Genomic DNA, 17141 nt, shown 5'->3' on the forward strand with positions numbered 1-17141 from the left:
ACATAAGCAAATTAAAACATCTCGACAGTTCACAAGGCAATTTACTTCTGGTTATTTGTTTATTGAAGAGTAACTTTCTTGAGTGCCATGTAACTTTTAAGGAATACAATTCCTATCAAATTATAATGAAACAGCAGTATGAAAAAGTGGGACTACTGAAGTTTCATTAAACTGAATGATGGTCAAACACATACTATGTTTAACATGGACATGAAATAAAGGAGTCATTAATTCAACAGCGCAATATTTTTAATAAACAAATGATAAGCTAAAACAGCATTTCAAAGCAGTATCATTTTGTTCATCTTATTACCACTGAATCAGTAGTGGTTTACATACTTTCTCTGACATAGTCATAAACCAAATGGGATCATAAATAAAAAGAAATATTTTTTTCTTCTGTTTTTGACAATGCTCAAAGGAAACAAAGAAATCGTATTTTTATGGAAACACATTCACTTTCCCTGCAATGTATTCTCAGACCCCCAAAAGTACTTCCCTCATTTTTATATCATATGACAACATGTAATAAAGCACCATTAAAATATACTACTGATTTTTGAAGGTTATACACACACAATAGCCTGCTACATTAAAATGGGAATCAGTGCTAACTTTTACAGCTCTTCAGTGAGTATACTGATGCAGTGATAGTTTATTAGATGACTTATTTGCAGAATGAAACGTAGTCACCAGGCTTAGTATTTAAAGGAACAGCAACATATTAATAGACTGAATCTCTACAAAAAGTCAAAGCACGGTATTAAAAGCAGTTATTCTCTACAATCCAAATCTAGTTGCAATTAAATGTTAACATGCTGCAGTAAATACAAACAAACTTTGTGAAGAAGGGGATTTTTCTGCTTTTTTTAAAGCCTCCAGAGAAATGAGTGGTCTCCAAATGCTCACGCAAAGTTTACTAGATGTACTTACTAAAGGAAAAGGAAATAAAGTCTTTTAAATAGACATTGACAACTATAGGCAACGTTATAGAATCCCAGCCTAGACATACTATGCACCACATTTCAAAAGATGTTCCTCACAAAAAGAATATACTGGAATTATATTCAAGCATCAAATGAAAAATCGGTGAAACACTCAAAATCACTTAAAAGAGAAAAAAAAAATTGTTGCAATCAAGGTAAGTATCTACAAAACCTACAAAATGCATGCATCACAGTTAAAAAAATACTTAAAAAGGCTTCACACAGCTATGATACTGAAAACACTTACATTTTTTATTGCTTCATAGACAGCCCTAAACGTTGGTTGTTTATCATCATGGTAAACACCTCTATTTCCATGAAGAATAAATATACCTTCTTCTTCAGCATCCTTACAATTGCTTCCATAGATACAGTGGTCAGGCCGATAATTCCATTGGCAAGGAAAGACATAAAGACTTTCTGCAGAAAAATAAGAACTCTGGATTAAGTATGAAAAAAACACTTCAGGAAATACACTAATCTTCTCTTTTTTTTTTTTTTTTTAATTTAGCCTGCTTCATAAATTTCTATACAGTTGTTTTGAAACTTAACAGAAGCATCCTCCAGTGCTGTCTCTCCCAGTAAACACTTCCAGGAAATTATGTAAGTTAGAAGACCCTGGAATACTTCCACTGAAAAGTCTGCTAGAAATATTTCCCTGTTTTTTTAATACCAGAAAAGATCAACGTTGTTAGATTAGACTTCAAATTAAGTGGATTTACCTGGATTGTGAAAAAACATAATGTTCAACAGATCCTGATCACCCCATGTTATGTTCAACTTGTACTTCTTCAAGAGTGGCATAAGAATTTCTCCCCATTGCAACCGGACTGATGTCATATCATTCTATTAAAGAAAGCAATGCAAAACGCCACACATTCAGCACAACTCTAACTATAAAGAAGGAAATTCCCTACAGAATCACAGTAATTTGTTTTTCAGAGTTACAAATATCAAAAGTATAAATGGTCTCTTTCTGTTAAACAAATGAACACATCTAAGGAAAACAGCTCTGGACATTTCCAATATATCTTCTTATTATCATCTTATGACAAAAACTATATACATCTCCTACTTCTATTTAGCTGCTGTATTTTTTGTCTTCGAGATTTCCCTCAAACATCCTAAACCAAGAGTTCTAAGAAATAGCAAGGGTTTTATATACAGCAGTAGGATCTAACACAAAACCTGCATTTAAATGATGCATGCAAGTAGATGGGCATTGTTTAAATACCTATGCTTCATGTAATTTCTCTGTTACAGAGTGATAATATACACAAGTTTTAAAGTTAACTTCAAAAATTCAAACCAGATCAATACCATGTTCATTATTAAGTAGTTCCAAACACATGCAGCTAAAAATATTGGCTGCAGAGCAGTGCACAAAAACACGGAAATCCTTCAAAGGTTTTTAAAAGGATTTCCATGGAGTTGAACTGCTTTAGTTACTGAACTTGAACTTCCACAACAAAAGCATAATGTTTCACTAACAAAAAGCAGTTAAGATTCTAACCAATGTTACTTAATTCCCAAATTCTTGATTCAGCAAAATCAGTTCAAAGGAGTTCTTCTAGAGTTTTGTAAGGGAAAACTGGCCTCCACTGAATGGCACATTACCCAAGGAGTTACCATCTGCAATGTAACAGGTTACATCTTCTGAAGCTAAACTCTTACCTTTATACCAGGTTTACACTCACCTAGAACAGAAAAGGAACGAGGTTGCTCACTTTGTAGTTTCTACTTCTACTGGACAAGTAAGTCCCAAAGACAGAAAATTCCTGAACGAGTACGGAACTGTACCCTTGATTCTCTTTAATGAAGTTGCCAAAAAGACCCCAAAGCATTCCATTATGGCTTGGAATCTATATACAGCAACATCATATTAAGAAACAAAAAAGATTACCAAGATCGCAATATTCCCTTTTTAAGAACTATTATGTTCACAAAGTTTCTCTGAGCTTTTCCAAACTAGAAAGTGCAAAACCTAGCAGTTTTGGTTTTAGCCTTTTCTCAAGTAATTTCAGCCACCAAATAATGAAAGGCTTTCACAACTGAACACTAAAAGAAATACTATCAGTTTTCAGATGATAAATCTGAAAAAAGATCCATCGCTTATATTATTCAAGAAGCCAAACAGAATATTGCAGTCTCTTCTGTCCTAAAGAATTTATGACTATGATTGCTTGCAAGTATTCAACGAAAGCAGGCATAAGTAATGCACAAGAGAATTCTCTAGCAAGAATTATCATTAGGCTCAGTGCAATGCGATTAAACAAAGAAAATACAGGCTTAACATCAATCTAAAACCCTCCAAAAACCAAATCAGTTGGACTGAGTCAATGGGTAAAGATCACTCCCTCACCTGAACTTAGCCATCCACAGAATATTGACCTATGGTTTAAATTTAGACTTGATGTTAAAATCTAAAAGCAAAATTAAATTATCTCACTGATAGCAGGATATGATGATGGCAAATTACACAGCAGCAAATAAAGTTTTAGAGCAACCCATTGAAATATTACTTTAGATTGTTAAAGTAATTATTTCATATAATTTTCATTTGAGTTGTAGTTCTAGTATCACTGAAATCCAGAGTATATCTCAAAGAGATTCATAACAGGTAACAGCTTACATCACATTGCCAAATGTCTAGAAGCAGTACTACTTGACAAATAGGACTATCAGATTAAAGAACTAGAAATTGCAATATTTCAATAACTTTTCCAGAAACAGAAAAAAGTTAGATATTAATTTATTAACCCTAATGTATCATGAAAACAGTGTAGAAATCTCAGAGCAAGAAAAACTATTTGAATAGTAAGATAATCTCCTTCCATGCCATCAAATTGATATAGACAGGCTCTTATGAACCCTCAAAATTCTAGGTTTTATGAGTGGAAGGAAATGTGTAAGAACCAAATATACATAAGGACATTAAAATATTCTCCTACCTTTTTTTTGTCTGTTTGTTTGTTTAGATCACAGAATCGTCAGGGTTGGAAAGGACCTCTAAGATCATCTACTTCCAAGTCCCCTGCCATGGGCAGGGACACCTCACACTAGATCAGATTGCTCAGAGCCCCATCCAGCATGGCCTTAAAAACCTCCAGGGATGAGGCTTCTACCACCTCCCTGGGCAACCTGTTCCAGTGTCTCACCGCCTTCATGGTGAAGAACTTCTTCCTAACATCCAGTCTGAATCTACCCACTTCTAGTTTTGCTCCATTCCCCCCCAGTCCTATCACTACCCAACATCCTAAAAAGTCCCTCCCCAGCTTTCTTGTAGGTCCCCTTCAGATACTGGAAGGCTGGGATTTAATTCATTTGGTCATTACTAATTTCTGTCCCAGAAGACTTCTGCCTGTCCAAGGCTGAAGCGATAGCTCTTCTAAGTCTGACATTTAGCCTGCAGCAACCCAATATTAACTTTCTCTTAATTCTAGTAAGAAAATACAAAGTTGAGGAAGACTACACAAACCATACAGCACTATCTAAACAAAATGCAGCTGTGTCCCACAAACAATCAACTAATTTAAATTTACTTAATGCTAAATGAGAGCAAGCCCTCTCCTTTCTAGTTACATGATTCTATCCTGGTTTTGCACTAACAGCATAGATGTTTTTGTGAGCTGATTTAACTCACTAACCCAGCAGAAGGTCTTATTTTTCTACTGACACCAAATTTAATTGAATCATAGAAGTGACCAACAAACACCAGAGGCTACGGCAAGGTAAATAAGAAAAGCAGGACAAAACAGCTGGTAAGAGATGGGAACCTTCCTATTTAGAAGCAATTATCTTTTGCACAGGCTAACCATATTTCTTGAAACTACAGCCTAAAGCAATACTGAATGATTATATGGCCTAGATCATAGAAACTTTGATTTCTTTTTTTCTAAAGCATACTCATGAACCTCTCCCTTTGCAAACACTATCTGAATTTTGTTTGTCACATGTTTGATTTTCTTAGACCTCATGCCCTTCCACGACTGCCCATGCCTGCATCACAACAAATTTCCTTAATAAATTTCAGGAAAGTAATTTTTCTCTATTCACAAAGCCTCACTGGTCTAGGAGTTTTTGTCCTAGATCTGTGGTATCTGTGATATTTTCTAAATCTCTTCCAGTTTAAAAGTATCTACAAATATTAAAACATTCACCTACTATTACTTTTTTTAATCCCCAACTCCTTGCATGTTTTACATTTCCATTTTCTAATGGCACTAGTGCCTTTTATCAGGCACTACCCATCACTACCAAGCTTTGTTACCAATTCTAGTCCAGCACCCATTAACAAATGCCCCCACACTTCCTTCTTTCCCTCAGAGCTTTTATATCTGAGCTGATGTCATAGGGTATGGAATACTCCTTTGGTCAGTTTGGGTCAGCTGGCCTGGCCATGCACCCTCCCGAGACTTTGCCCACCCCTCAGCCCACTGTGTGGGGCGGGGAGAATGCTGGAGAAGCACAGCCTTGGTGCTGTGCAAGCAGTAGCCAAAACTGCTGTGTTATCAACACCCTTCCAGCTACCACTGCAAAACACAGCACTACAAAAGATGCTATGGGGAGAACTAATTTAATCTCAGCCAAACCCAACACAGTATGTATCTGTATCTATGCATATGTACATATACATATATGTGTGCACAGATTTGTATGTATAATGTACTGTATATATACTGAGTCTCAAAACACAAAAGACAAAAAAATAGTTAAGACCAGGAGAGACAATTTCCATTAGGCACCATAGAGAGCCAGATAGCTAAAATGCTTGTCTGAAACGAATAGACTTGACAGTTCTAAGAAGATGAGACTTGAATAAGTAAGTGTCTAAAAGACAACTTAATCCTGGAGCAATACACAGAACTACAGGTTTTCTGCTTCTCAGGTAAGCACTATAACCATTGGCTCAACTTTCCCGTTCTCCTTTTCATTCACCCATCTTCTGGGTTCCTCCTGACTCTTACAAATCAACATGACAACAGAGAAAGATGTTTAAAAGGCCTCAAGCCTGTGATTTTGGACTGAAGAAACCACAAAACTTCCACTGTTTAGATGAATGTTCTTGCCACTAGACAGCTACACAGAAAGGTCTACAGGCAGCTTTTTAAAGGTACAAAAATTCCCAGAATTTATGTGCTCCTTGAGGCATTCACTGAGTGTCCTGAATGAATATGAACAAATGTGGACCTTCCTATAAGACAATGAAGCATTTTCTAGTTCTACTGTGTTTGGAATAGTTAATAAAACACAACACACGAGTGTATGTACAAGGACCAAAAACATCTGCAGCATTTCTAGCAAGGGGTATTAGGAGAGTTCCTACCCTGTAACTTGGTTTACCTCTCTTCGAAAGGCTTCAGACTAGTAGCTCCTTTGCTGTCAGTTACAAGGAAAGCCATGATCTCTCACACCTACCACATGTCGTCTCAACTACAATAAATCCTCTTCAAAGTTTTGCTGTGAGGTTGCAATTTTTCATATTGACTAATCCTCCTTTTAAGACATTCAAGGAACCTGAAGATGAAAACGAAGTCTCTGCACAGCAGTACAGACAACACCACAAGCAGTAGAGATTTTGTAATAAAGCTTGCACATGCTGAGGCCCAGTGACATTCCACAAGCTTCTGGGACCATACTCTAAGTACTAGGGAAGTACAACCTAAATGGTTCCCCTGTTGAGTGCTCTTTAAGTCAGTATTTTGATGATCAGCATGGTGCAAAAGAAATTAATTTCCTGCTTAGGAAATTACCTGGGCTGCACTATCTAGCCAAGATATGAGAGGAGAATGATCCAGCAGCATCATTCCCAAGTTCAGGTAACCTAGGACCTCTCTTTAGACATCCTCAAATTGTTCTGACTGGGCTGAGCATACTACCACAAGTATCTGATACTGTAGGACACTTCTCCAGTCTGTCCAATAGGTGGAAGGACTAAATCAGCAGCATGGGTTAGACATCATGAGGAAGTCCCCTGTTAGAAATAATTCTGAGCCTTCAAATAACAAAAAGTCTCCACTGATAAGTATGGTGATCACAGGGAAGAAGGTCTAACAGAGTCTTAGTAAGCCAATCACATTTTAGAGATTATCTACCTCTACCAAGTCAAAGCTTGAACAAAGACAGAGGCAAAACACCTGGATACTCAGCATTTGTTATACAAGGGCCTGAAAGATACTCAGCTAAGGTTTTAAATCAAGAAGAATACCCAAAGAAGACATTTCAAAATGCTTTTCCTGAACCAGAAAAACACCATGCATCAAAACACTATATCTGTATTTACTAGTCAAGATAATCAGACTAAGACTCCAGGATAAACAAAGAAGATGATGAAAGCAGGAAAGGAAAAGATATAGCAACTGAAGGAAGAAAGATAAAATTCAGGCAAGAAGTACAGCCACATTAAAGCCTGCGCACACACACACAACCTCCAAAACAAATAATAAAAAACCCCAAACCAACAAACACTTTCCCCCCAATCCTCAGAAAAAAAAAAAAGTATACAGAACACACCATCTTTTTTATTTCTTTTTTGCTTCTTACTATCAAACAAGAGTCTAGGAGCATTTATTTGCACCACTACTCTCAAACATTTGAGGAAAAACCACAGTGCACAACACAAGCACTGCTGGGTAAGAATGAAGTTATAAAGACATGCATTATTCTTAAATTCTCTGTATTTCCATAACAAAAATACTTAGCTTTCATCTTAACATTCTTGCTAAGTATTTTTTAAATCAGAAATGGGGGAGAAGTCTACTGAAAAGTTTATATTGCCTTTCTTATGGGTGCACCTTCCACTAGCTTTTGACTGCATGATTTTTCCTCCCTTAAGCAAATTTCTCTTAAGCAATAGGTTATCCCCCTCAGACAATCTGCTTTTGTACTTAGGTTTCAATTACACAAGAAAAAAAATCCCATCTGCAAAGCAACGACCATTTTTGCTGCTGCATACACTGCTTCCTTAAGTACATTTATTATGAACTTATTTCTCTACAAAAACTACGGCTTCAAAGTCAATTAAAAGATACTTAGAGTGGTAATTCCCTGATTACAATTTCAAAAGACCAAAATTTGGAAAACGTAGTTAAAATAACTTACTAAATGTTTTAGCACCACCTCCTGGCCACACTACGACAGATATTTTTTAAGTTAGTTTACAGCACACATATAACTGTTTTCTGAGATCTCTGTATCAACAGATTCTCAAACTCACAAGCTCTCTCAAAACTAAGGAAAATTAAAACAATGAAGCACACTTGACATTCAGGAATTCCAGGTCTTAGAGTGAATGACATGTGAAAAACACCAGGTAGATACTATTTTACAACACAGTGTATTTTTACTCCATTATTCCAATTACAAGAAAAATATTTTGAAAAATATTGTCCCACATGAATTTGAAACAGGATTAAAATTAAAAGATGTAAATCCACAGAAAACACCCTGAAGGCAATACACATACCTTAAAATACTTTCTTCTGATACGTGTCATATTCATTAACATGACTCCAGAATTTATTCCAGTTACTCCATAATAGGGATGCCTAGCAAAGCGATTATACCACCCGATACGAGGCTCTTCATGTTCCGGTGCCATTGCAGCGATTTGTGTGGAGTTGAACTTTCTCAGAAAAGACCAAATATCATCCACAGGTCTCAAAAACAGGATGTCAGTATCGACATACAGTAGTGAATCCACATTTTTCAGGATTAACTGGGAGGGAAACAAAATTAAAACCAAACTTTAAAGTTTCATTGAGCTTCTCTTAAACAGAAGTTGCTGTCATTACACAACAATGTTTAATACATATTCACTTTAGACTAACAGTTTGCAGTCAATGTATTTCTCACAATTCCCACCTTCCCTCACTTTTGAGATTTTTTGTAGAGTGAAACAGAGGTTTTATACAGAATAGTAATGCAAAGGCACGCAGTCTACATTTTACGTCCCAGGGCTCCTGAGGAGCAGGCTGCAGGCCAGGCAAAGCATTACTGAGCAAGACCTCCTATCTTCCTCCCGTTCCATTGCTTTCCTGTGCATTTAATCAAACAAAGAAGAGGTTGTAAGGGAGCCCCAGAAGAGACAGTATTTGGGAGATAGCTGCCACCTCGGTAAGTCACCTAGACTTAACTGTAATTTCTGAAGTGTCTTAGCCAAGCAGAGAAAAGGATGCACAAAACACTGGCAACAAGAGCCAATTTCTTGTTTCATTTTCTCTTAACACCTCTCAGACCCACACATAGAGAAAACTTTCCAACTAAAAGCAGAAGAGGCTTGAGAAATCCTTAACTCCAAGAGGATGGCATGACCTGTAGCTCTCACTGAAGACACAGTGCCCTTATGCAACAAGTGAGAAAGGATCTTTTATTCCATAACGTATAAGTGCCACAGAATTCAGATGCATTTTTAGGATGTCACAGAAGTAATTTTAAGGAGTAGTAGTCCTTAATTTGAAACTAAACTGAAACTAGATTAATGAGGATAGCTTTTTGCTTCATAAACAGACTACCATAATTCTATTACAGAGTAACTTACTGGCAAGAATAGCCTTTGTGAAGCACATGGTTTAAATAATTTCTTCCATTCTGCTGCACTCTCAGTTGGAAATGTTATTGGATATAACGTGTAATTAACTTTTCCTTCATAGGGGAACTCATCAAGCTATGTGAAAAGAAGAGATCATAAAATTTACTTCAGCTCAATTCTTTTACAAAAAAAAAAAAAAAAAAATCAATCTCTCACTCAAACTGGTAACTGAGCACAACTCCAACACCTCTCTTCTGTAACAGAAACACTTCTTTAACTACAAGAATCTGTCAACTATTTAAAATACTTGTAGTACAAGAAGTGTCACCTGCAGGCCACTATGAAGAAAACAGAGTGTATCAGATCACATACAATGTAAGTAAAATAAATCAGTATTTACAAAAAGTAAATGTATCATTTTTTTTCATTCTTAACTAATTTCCACAGGAGAAATACCAATGAATTCTTTCTCAGTTTAAAATAAATATACTCAAACTTTACCACTGCTACTGTTTGCATGACAAGTGTATATAAATTAGCACACATAACATACTAATGTCATGGTGCAATATTTTAAGCACAAAAACAGTAAAATCCTCTACAGGTATGCACTAGTCAGCTTCTGATACTGCTATACTCCAGTCAAAATATTAATTAACTGGAATTTACTAAAATTAGACATAGCCATATCTACGATTTTCAAAGACTGACACAAGACAATGTAAGGGTGACTCATGCTGTTAAGCTCAGGGGCAAAAAAGGACAGATCTCTATTTTCTCATGCAAACCCCAGTCTAAATAAGCTCACATGAGGTACCAGTTAGCATTCAGAACATCAGATTTGTATTTAACAGATTCAAGCTGAAAAATCAGGATGTCTTGGTCTGTCTCTATGAAAACTCACTATCAGCAACTGGCATTTTTGTGCAGGAAAAAAAAATAAATTTAATTCCCATCCAATATTATGGAAGACTTGCATATTACCTAATTTTTAGATCTCTGCATTTCTGTCAGAATATCCACAACTACTACCCAAGAAGTAGAGAAATTGCTATATATTACTCAGATTGTACTACAAATTCATTAAATAAATTGAGTACTTACTATGTGTTTGAAACTCTCGTGCAATTGTTCCTCAGCAAAAATATGAAACTGGAGAGGTTTGATGCTGAAAATAATGGCTGATCTCAACATAGTAACAGTCTCCTCCAGTCTTTCACCACAGGCAACCACTGCTAGATGCATTTTCTCAGAAGGATGTGTTTTCATATAATCATACCTGATACAAAAATATTTTTTCATTTGACATGATTTCTAGTACAGGCTCAAAAAAAAAGCTCTATTACTTACTGCAGCATTCAATCTAACAAAATATTCAGCAAACGATAACTTAAACAGAACATACAGCATTACACCTCACATATAAGCTTATATTTAACTTGAACTGCTCTCATATTCACTTCCACTATCCCGCACTATGAGGAAAAACAAAGTATGGGAGAGCTATACAGAAACTAAGCTAATAGTAATTTTTTTAGTAATCTTACTATCCATTACTAACTAGCAAGGAATTCCATCAAAGTAGCTATGTCAAAGGAAAGGTCACATAAGTTATATAGAAATGTAAACAGCTGACAACACACTAAGTCTATGCATGCGTTCATTTTCCCATCTTTCCCTGGACTCAGTATAGCAACATGACAGATAAACAGAGTTTAACTCAGCAACAGAAGTGAATGATTTTATGATCTTGGGTTGAAAGGGAGGAAACTAATAGCTCAAATGGCCCTGTGGGATCTCCTGGTGCTCCTAGTGGTTCTGGAGAATCCCTCAGATACACCAACCACACGCACTGCCCATGTCCTTGGGGCTAGACCACTGCAAAGTGTGGGGATTTGGAATTCCTTTCTTTCTGAAGACAGCTGTCCAGCACTTATGGTGAGAAATGCCTGGTATTTACTATACAGGGTACATTTAAAATAATTTTATTGCTTTAATACAATAGGCTAAAATTATCATTGGATAAGTATCATTAGCTTGTTGACAAAAATAGGAGGCATACTAAACCTAAACCGACCTTCTGCTGGATTTCCTGTGTATTTATGGCATTAGAAAAGCTTTCAAAGATTTTAAAGTTATGTCAGCTCAAAGCCAGTCTTCAAAACAGTATTCTGTGCTTGAGCTACTCACATGGACTATTGGAGCACAGAGGCTAACAGAACTAACAGTAACTGACATTTTAAATTACAAGATGAATTCCAAGTTATGCTGACAGAAAAAATTCTTGTTAGAATAGACTTCCCCAAAGCAATAAAAGTAGAGAAATGCTTGGCAAACATACCACCCATTCTTGGAAACTGGCCAAAGAGAGATGCTTCAAACCAGAAAATAACAGATTTGTTTCTTAGCACAATCTCCACCCAAGGTACATATGTAAAACATTTAGACACCAGTTTGCTTTTAAATTGACAAAAGACAATATGACAATATGTCTTTTTAAGGCATAGAAGAGCAACATAGGGAGGGGTCTGGACTAAATGACCTACAAAGGTCCCTTACAACCCAGTACATTTTTTGATTCTATGATTATTTTGAGTTCCTTGAGGCAAAATACAAGCAAAGATATCACTATAAAACTGATGAAGTTTAATGTCATAAATAATGTCTGCATTTAAAAAACATTCTGAGTTTTGGAAGTGTTGAATGCCTCAAAACTAAAAAAAATCCAGTACTGCAGAGACTTAAGTTTAGTAAAATTTTAATTAGAATATACAGATAGTCTTAAATTAAATCATAAATATCACATGGATGAAAGACCTCACAGGTAGGATTCAGATCCAAAATAAGACACCTAAACAAAGATGCTGACTATGTCCAAAGTCTCGTTAAAGCCAATGTAGACCCAGTGAGCAGGGTACGTTGCATAAACAGCAATTAATTTCATTTCAGTGTAAATACCTGCAACTTGAGTCAATTTTTTTTAACATAGGTATAGTGCCATCTAATAAGCTCTAGAATAATCCATCTGACCCCCAGGTGCCACTCCAAAAGGACTGGATGTCTCAAAGATCACATTACATCTACTAGTCCTAAGGAGACATCTAGGGTACTCAAGCACTTCTAGGTTAACACCAACCACTTCTCAGCAACCTAACAGCTAGTCAGCTGGATCATTCTCTACACACTTTCAATTTTAATGAACACGTAAGACCTACTTGACATAGACATCTATATTCAGATGTTTGTATTCAGATAATTTAATCCAGATGGAAACCTTTCTTAAATCTTGCAGCAAAACCTGGAAAATTAGTTCACGTTAACGGAGGGGGAAAAGAATCTTTAAATGTAATGGAGGCATGCCCATTCAGACCTTTATACATAAAGCTAATTTAAACATTACACCATGTAGTAAGTAGCTAATGTAAAAAACACAAAGCAACCTGAATGTGATGAGGGTAGCGGAAACCCACAAATAAGTATACTGCTGCAGTCTCAACAAGCTGCAAGAAGCAGATTAGCCTCATCGCTAATCCACTGAAAGGGAATTACAGTAATTAAGCCCTGAAGTCATGAAAGCCTACAGTGATATTGCAAGGTCATGTGATAAATAAGGGCACAACCTACACCAACTGCATAGCTGAAAGCCAAGTTCCTGAACTATATGTGTAAGCCCATAGCTTTCCATGAATAAGGTATGATGAAAATGATGTCAAATTTGATGCAATTTCTAAAACATAATCTCTACAACACCTTGAGATTCAAAGACTGTATTTTATTATTTTCACAGCTAGTAAAATTTGTGAATAAAAAAAAAAAAAAAGCTACACAACAAAACCCAGACAGATCATTTTATAATGCTTTTTACAGCTACCTCGTTCAGACAGTCTCTGTTTTACGAGTTCTTGAATTCAACTTTAAGATGTGCTTTAAAATAATTTCTTGAAAAGACATAAAAATATTTAGAAAAAGCTAATAACTGAATTTCTGGTTGCACAACACGGGGAACAACCGGACTCAGATTTATAAGTCCACAACACAAAGCTTTATCCTTGAAGCAGATGGAGCAAGAAGCCATTGGAGAGAGACACCATTCCCTCTGGGTGCTATCCACCAAGACAGGGATGAGATATATATTTTCACAGGCATAACAACAGGACTAGTTATGAGACTCCAAAACTGTGGTTCTTACTCCAGACTCAATGAAGAGACATCCTTTAGTAATTACAAGCTGCATTTGACTTCCCTGCATACTGCTCACTTCGTTTTTAATAATCAGACCTCAGTGCTGCTCCTCTCCCTTACATATGTATCTTGCTCCACTCCCTGAGGGAAATATCTGCTCCATCTTCATCCAGGGACATTAATTATTTAGCTCTTGTGCTAACCTTCTGCTACCAGAACATTTCATCACTTTTCCCTCCTCCTCCCACTAGAAGCAGCATAAAGTTTAAGTTGTCCAGCAGAGCTTACGAGCTTGAACTCTATAGTCTCACCTTCAGTATCAACATGTTCCACCCACAGAGACAGTTATCTATGCCATGATTTATCTCACTCCCTTCTTCATTACATGTACATGACTTCAGTCTTCACCCTAATTCCTTTCAAAACTGTCACCTCTCAACTCCTCTACTTCTTCTTCCTGAATTTTCCAGGCTACTGTAACCCTTTCCCCATCTTTCCTCCACTGCTCTCCACTGAAGTTACCTCACCAGAAGATAGGGAAAGGAAAACCTTTTTCAGTTAGACAGCCCTGGGTGTGATATGACCTAATGATACAAAAGTTTTCAGAAATATGGATTTTAATTTATTTTTTCATCAGTTCAGTAGCTGAGTTGGCCGTGAGCAAAATCAAATATTATTTACAAGAACTCTAATTTGTCTGAATCTGAGTAAATTTGGTATCAGAATATCACAGATCTGGTATTAGAGCCTTATTGAACCTCAAGTCCAGGTTATGAAAAGTGTTAAGACACTTTCAAAAGTGAGGAGATACTTCCTCCCCCCCCCAAAAAAAAAACCAAAAAACCAAAAGCTGAGATGTCACATGGAAAGCACAAGAATGCAAATACAGATTTTTATTTCTAATTCCTAGTAGCCTGATGTTTTGGTGTGGGAGAACTCCAAGGAGAAACTGTAAAAATTAAACACAAACTGTATTTTAGTAAGGCTTTTGGATAGACAGCCCTAATCTGTAAAGAAAAAAAAAATCAATACTGTGGCAGTCCTGGTTGCTGTGGAGAAAAAGAAATCCTCTGGTAATTAAAATGGAAGAGCAAAGAATACACCTGTAATCCAACAGAAGATAGGAAGCCATGACAGGATTTGAGTGTTTACGAATAAATAACAGAATTTCATTTGTCTGATGACACTAATTACATGTAAGTGTCAGTAAAAAAGAATGAAATAAAACACTTGAGAGAGAGCACCACACATACTCCCAAGAAGCAAAACAAACAACTAACTTTGACACTGTGAAGCAAAACATACACTTTAAACTTAAGAAGCATAAGGCCAGGTACAAGTCTTGTCCTGAAGTTTTTGTGTTATAGACCTTCATTCTGTACTGATTAATTCTGATGTGGGGTCAATAACCTCTGATAGAGTGCCACAGGTTCAGCCAGCTGAACCAGCTAGTGGTATCTGATACCATGCTGATGTCATTACAGGTTTATAATGAAGTACTGGATAAAGAAAAGGATCACGGGGCTTGGAGTTGAGGCTGAAACCTGAGATGCTTCCTGTTTCCAGGGGCTTTATTTCAGCTTCTGATTTTGGGGTGGGGAGGGTGGGGAGGGTTGGAGTCTCTTCCGCTTAGCTGGCTGCTGGCTTGGATGCTGCACTTTTCCAGATGCTAGCTTGTTTGCTGATTGGTTTTGCTGGTTTGGCTTGTTTGCTCATTCACACAGTATCGTATTATTCCATTAAACTTTCTTTATCTCAGCCCACAGGGCATTTTGTGTGTTTCATTCTCTCACCATCGTGGGAATGAGTCTTGTTAGAGCAGACTGCCTTAAACCAGGACACGGAAGAACATAGCTGGGTACGCCCAATGAATCTGCTACAAGGTTTTCCAGAACCTGTCTGTTAAGACACTGCCTCATGTTTAAAGATGTACACCATGACACACAGTATTTTAAATTAGTATTACTAGGTTAATTAAAATTATTAAGTGATAATTTGGTAGTAAGATACAGAGGTATGTTTTGATGGGTTGTACTTCTAGAACTTTCACTGCATCCCAGCTCAACTTCTTGGAAAAACAAACAAGCATGCCTCAAATCATATCATCGCTAAAACACTAATCAGAACCACGCCATGAAAATCTTAGGTTCTCCCTCTAGACGTGGCACAAGATACTGCAGTGAGGGTGTCTTCTGCATACATTTAAGGTAGGGTTCATCTGTTCTTATTCTTGTGTAACACATGAAGAACGCAGGTGGGAGTGCCAAACCCTCAGAACACCCAGATATACATAAGGATTCCTGTATACAGCTACATCTGATTTGTGATCATTAAGCCTGTCCCAATCCTAGCCTACTTCACTGAGATCATAGCACATCATCTGCTGCATACACACACAGCCACCTTCCAAGCTCCAAACCTTCTAAAGTAGCCACCTCTAATGCATACCTGGGTACAGTTCAAAGACTTGTCAGTGTGACTGAGAGCAATTTTCTCCTTTGTTTTTTTAAAGCCACATTCGAGTACAGTGGCACTGTTACTATGGAAAGCCACAAGAGAACCACAGTCAGACTTAATTCTGTGTTACAATTTTGTGCACTAGATTCTCATCTATTGAGGTACTACTAATAACCTGCCTAAGGATCAACAGGAAGGTCCCTGACCAATGTCACTGTCAATGTCTTCTCCTAGTACCTTAACATGACTGGGGAAGCCAAGGGAGGAAAGATTAGCATCCACGTACTGAAAGCAGAGACTGTTATGAATAACTGAAGCAATAAATTTACCTCATTTGTCCTTTCAGATGTTACTCCAGCCCACCAAGGAGTTACCATTCTTCATACAATACAGTTTTTGACAAAGTAAAATCATTTGTCATCTTCTGAGAAAACTGCCATCATCCTAATTTGCACCCCTCATTTTTATGTACAACTACCACCATATTATATAATGATAATACAATGTAAGAATTATTTTGTAGCTTACAAAAAGCATTTAAAAAATTATTGTATATCCAGTTTTCCTACACTGGTTCTGATGCAGTTACAGGCTTGCTTTTCTTTGATTTCTTTTCATACAGTAATGCATGAGGCATGCTTCCTAAACAAGTTTATTTAATGAAGTCTCTCAGTCTTTCATGATGCTGTTATTAAACTAACGTTCCTTTTTTCTTTCCTTTTATTGTAAGCAAATGGACGAGGTTGCCAAGCTCAGCTGTGTCAAAGTTATTTACACTTAAGAACAAACAAGCCCAATGCAAATGTGTTATCATCTTCAGTATAAAAAGGTAATCACATTATCACTAAAAGTATATTACCTATACAAGTTTTTTGACAATCTGCATGGAAAATGCAAATTGTATTTATCAGAATACTCAGGAGAAGTATTTTCATATAATCAGCCTGTATTATTTCAAACTTGGCACTACAATGTGCCTCAGAAAA

At 36.7% G+C, this 17141-nt stretch overlaps 1 protein-coding gene across 1 annotated transcript in view; it reads right to left on the reverse strand.

Moving 5' to 3' along the window:
• The window catches only part of GXYLT1 (glucoside xylosyltransferase 1), a 28190-nt gene that overhangs the window by 536 nt on the left and 10513 nt on the right, over positions 1-17141 (reverse strand). Inside the window, exons 3-7 of the mRNA XM_054399665.1 lie at positions 10621-10795; positions 9526-9651; positions 8452-8703; positions 1709-1832; positions 1234-1406 (exon numbers count right to left, since the gene is read on the reverse strand). Of these exons, the coding sequence (XP_054255640.1) occupies positions 1234-1406; positions 1709-1832; positions 8452-8703; positions 9526-9651; positions 10621-10795 (850 nt within the window). The remainder of the gene's footprint in view (positions 1-1233; positions 1407-1708; positions 1833-8451; positions 8704-9525; positions 9652-10620; positions 10796-17141) is intronic.

The sequence above is a fragment of the Indicator indicator genome, chromosome 3, assembly GCF_027791375.1.
Source record: "Indicator indicator isolate 239-I01 chromosome 3, UM_Iind_1.1, whole genome shotgun sequence".
Classification (NCBI taxonomy): Eukaryota; Metazoa; Chordata; class Aves; order Piciformes; family Indicatoridae; genus Indicator; species Indicator indicator.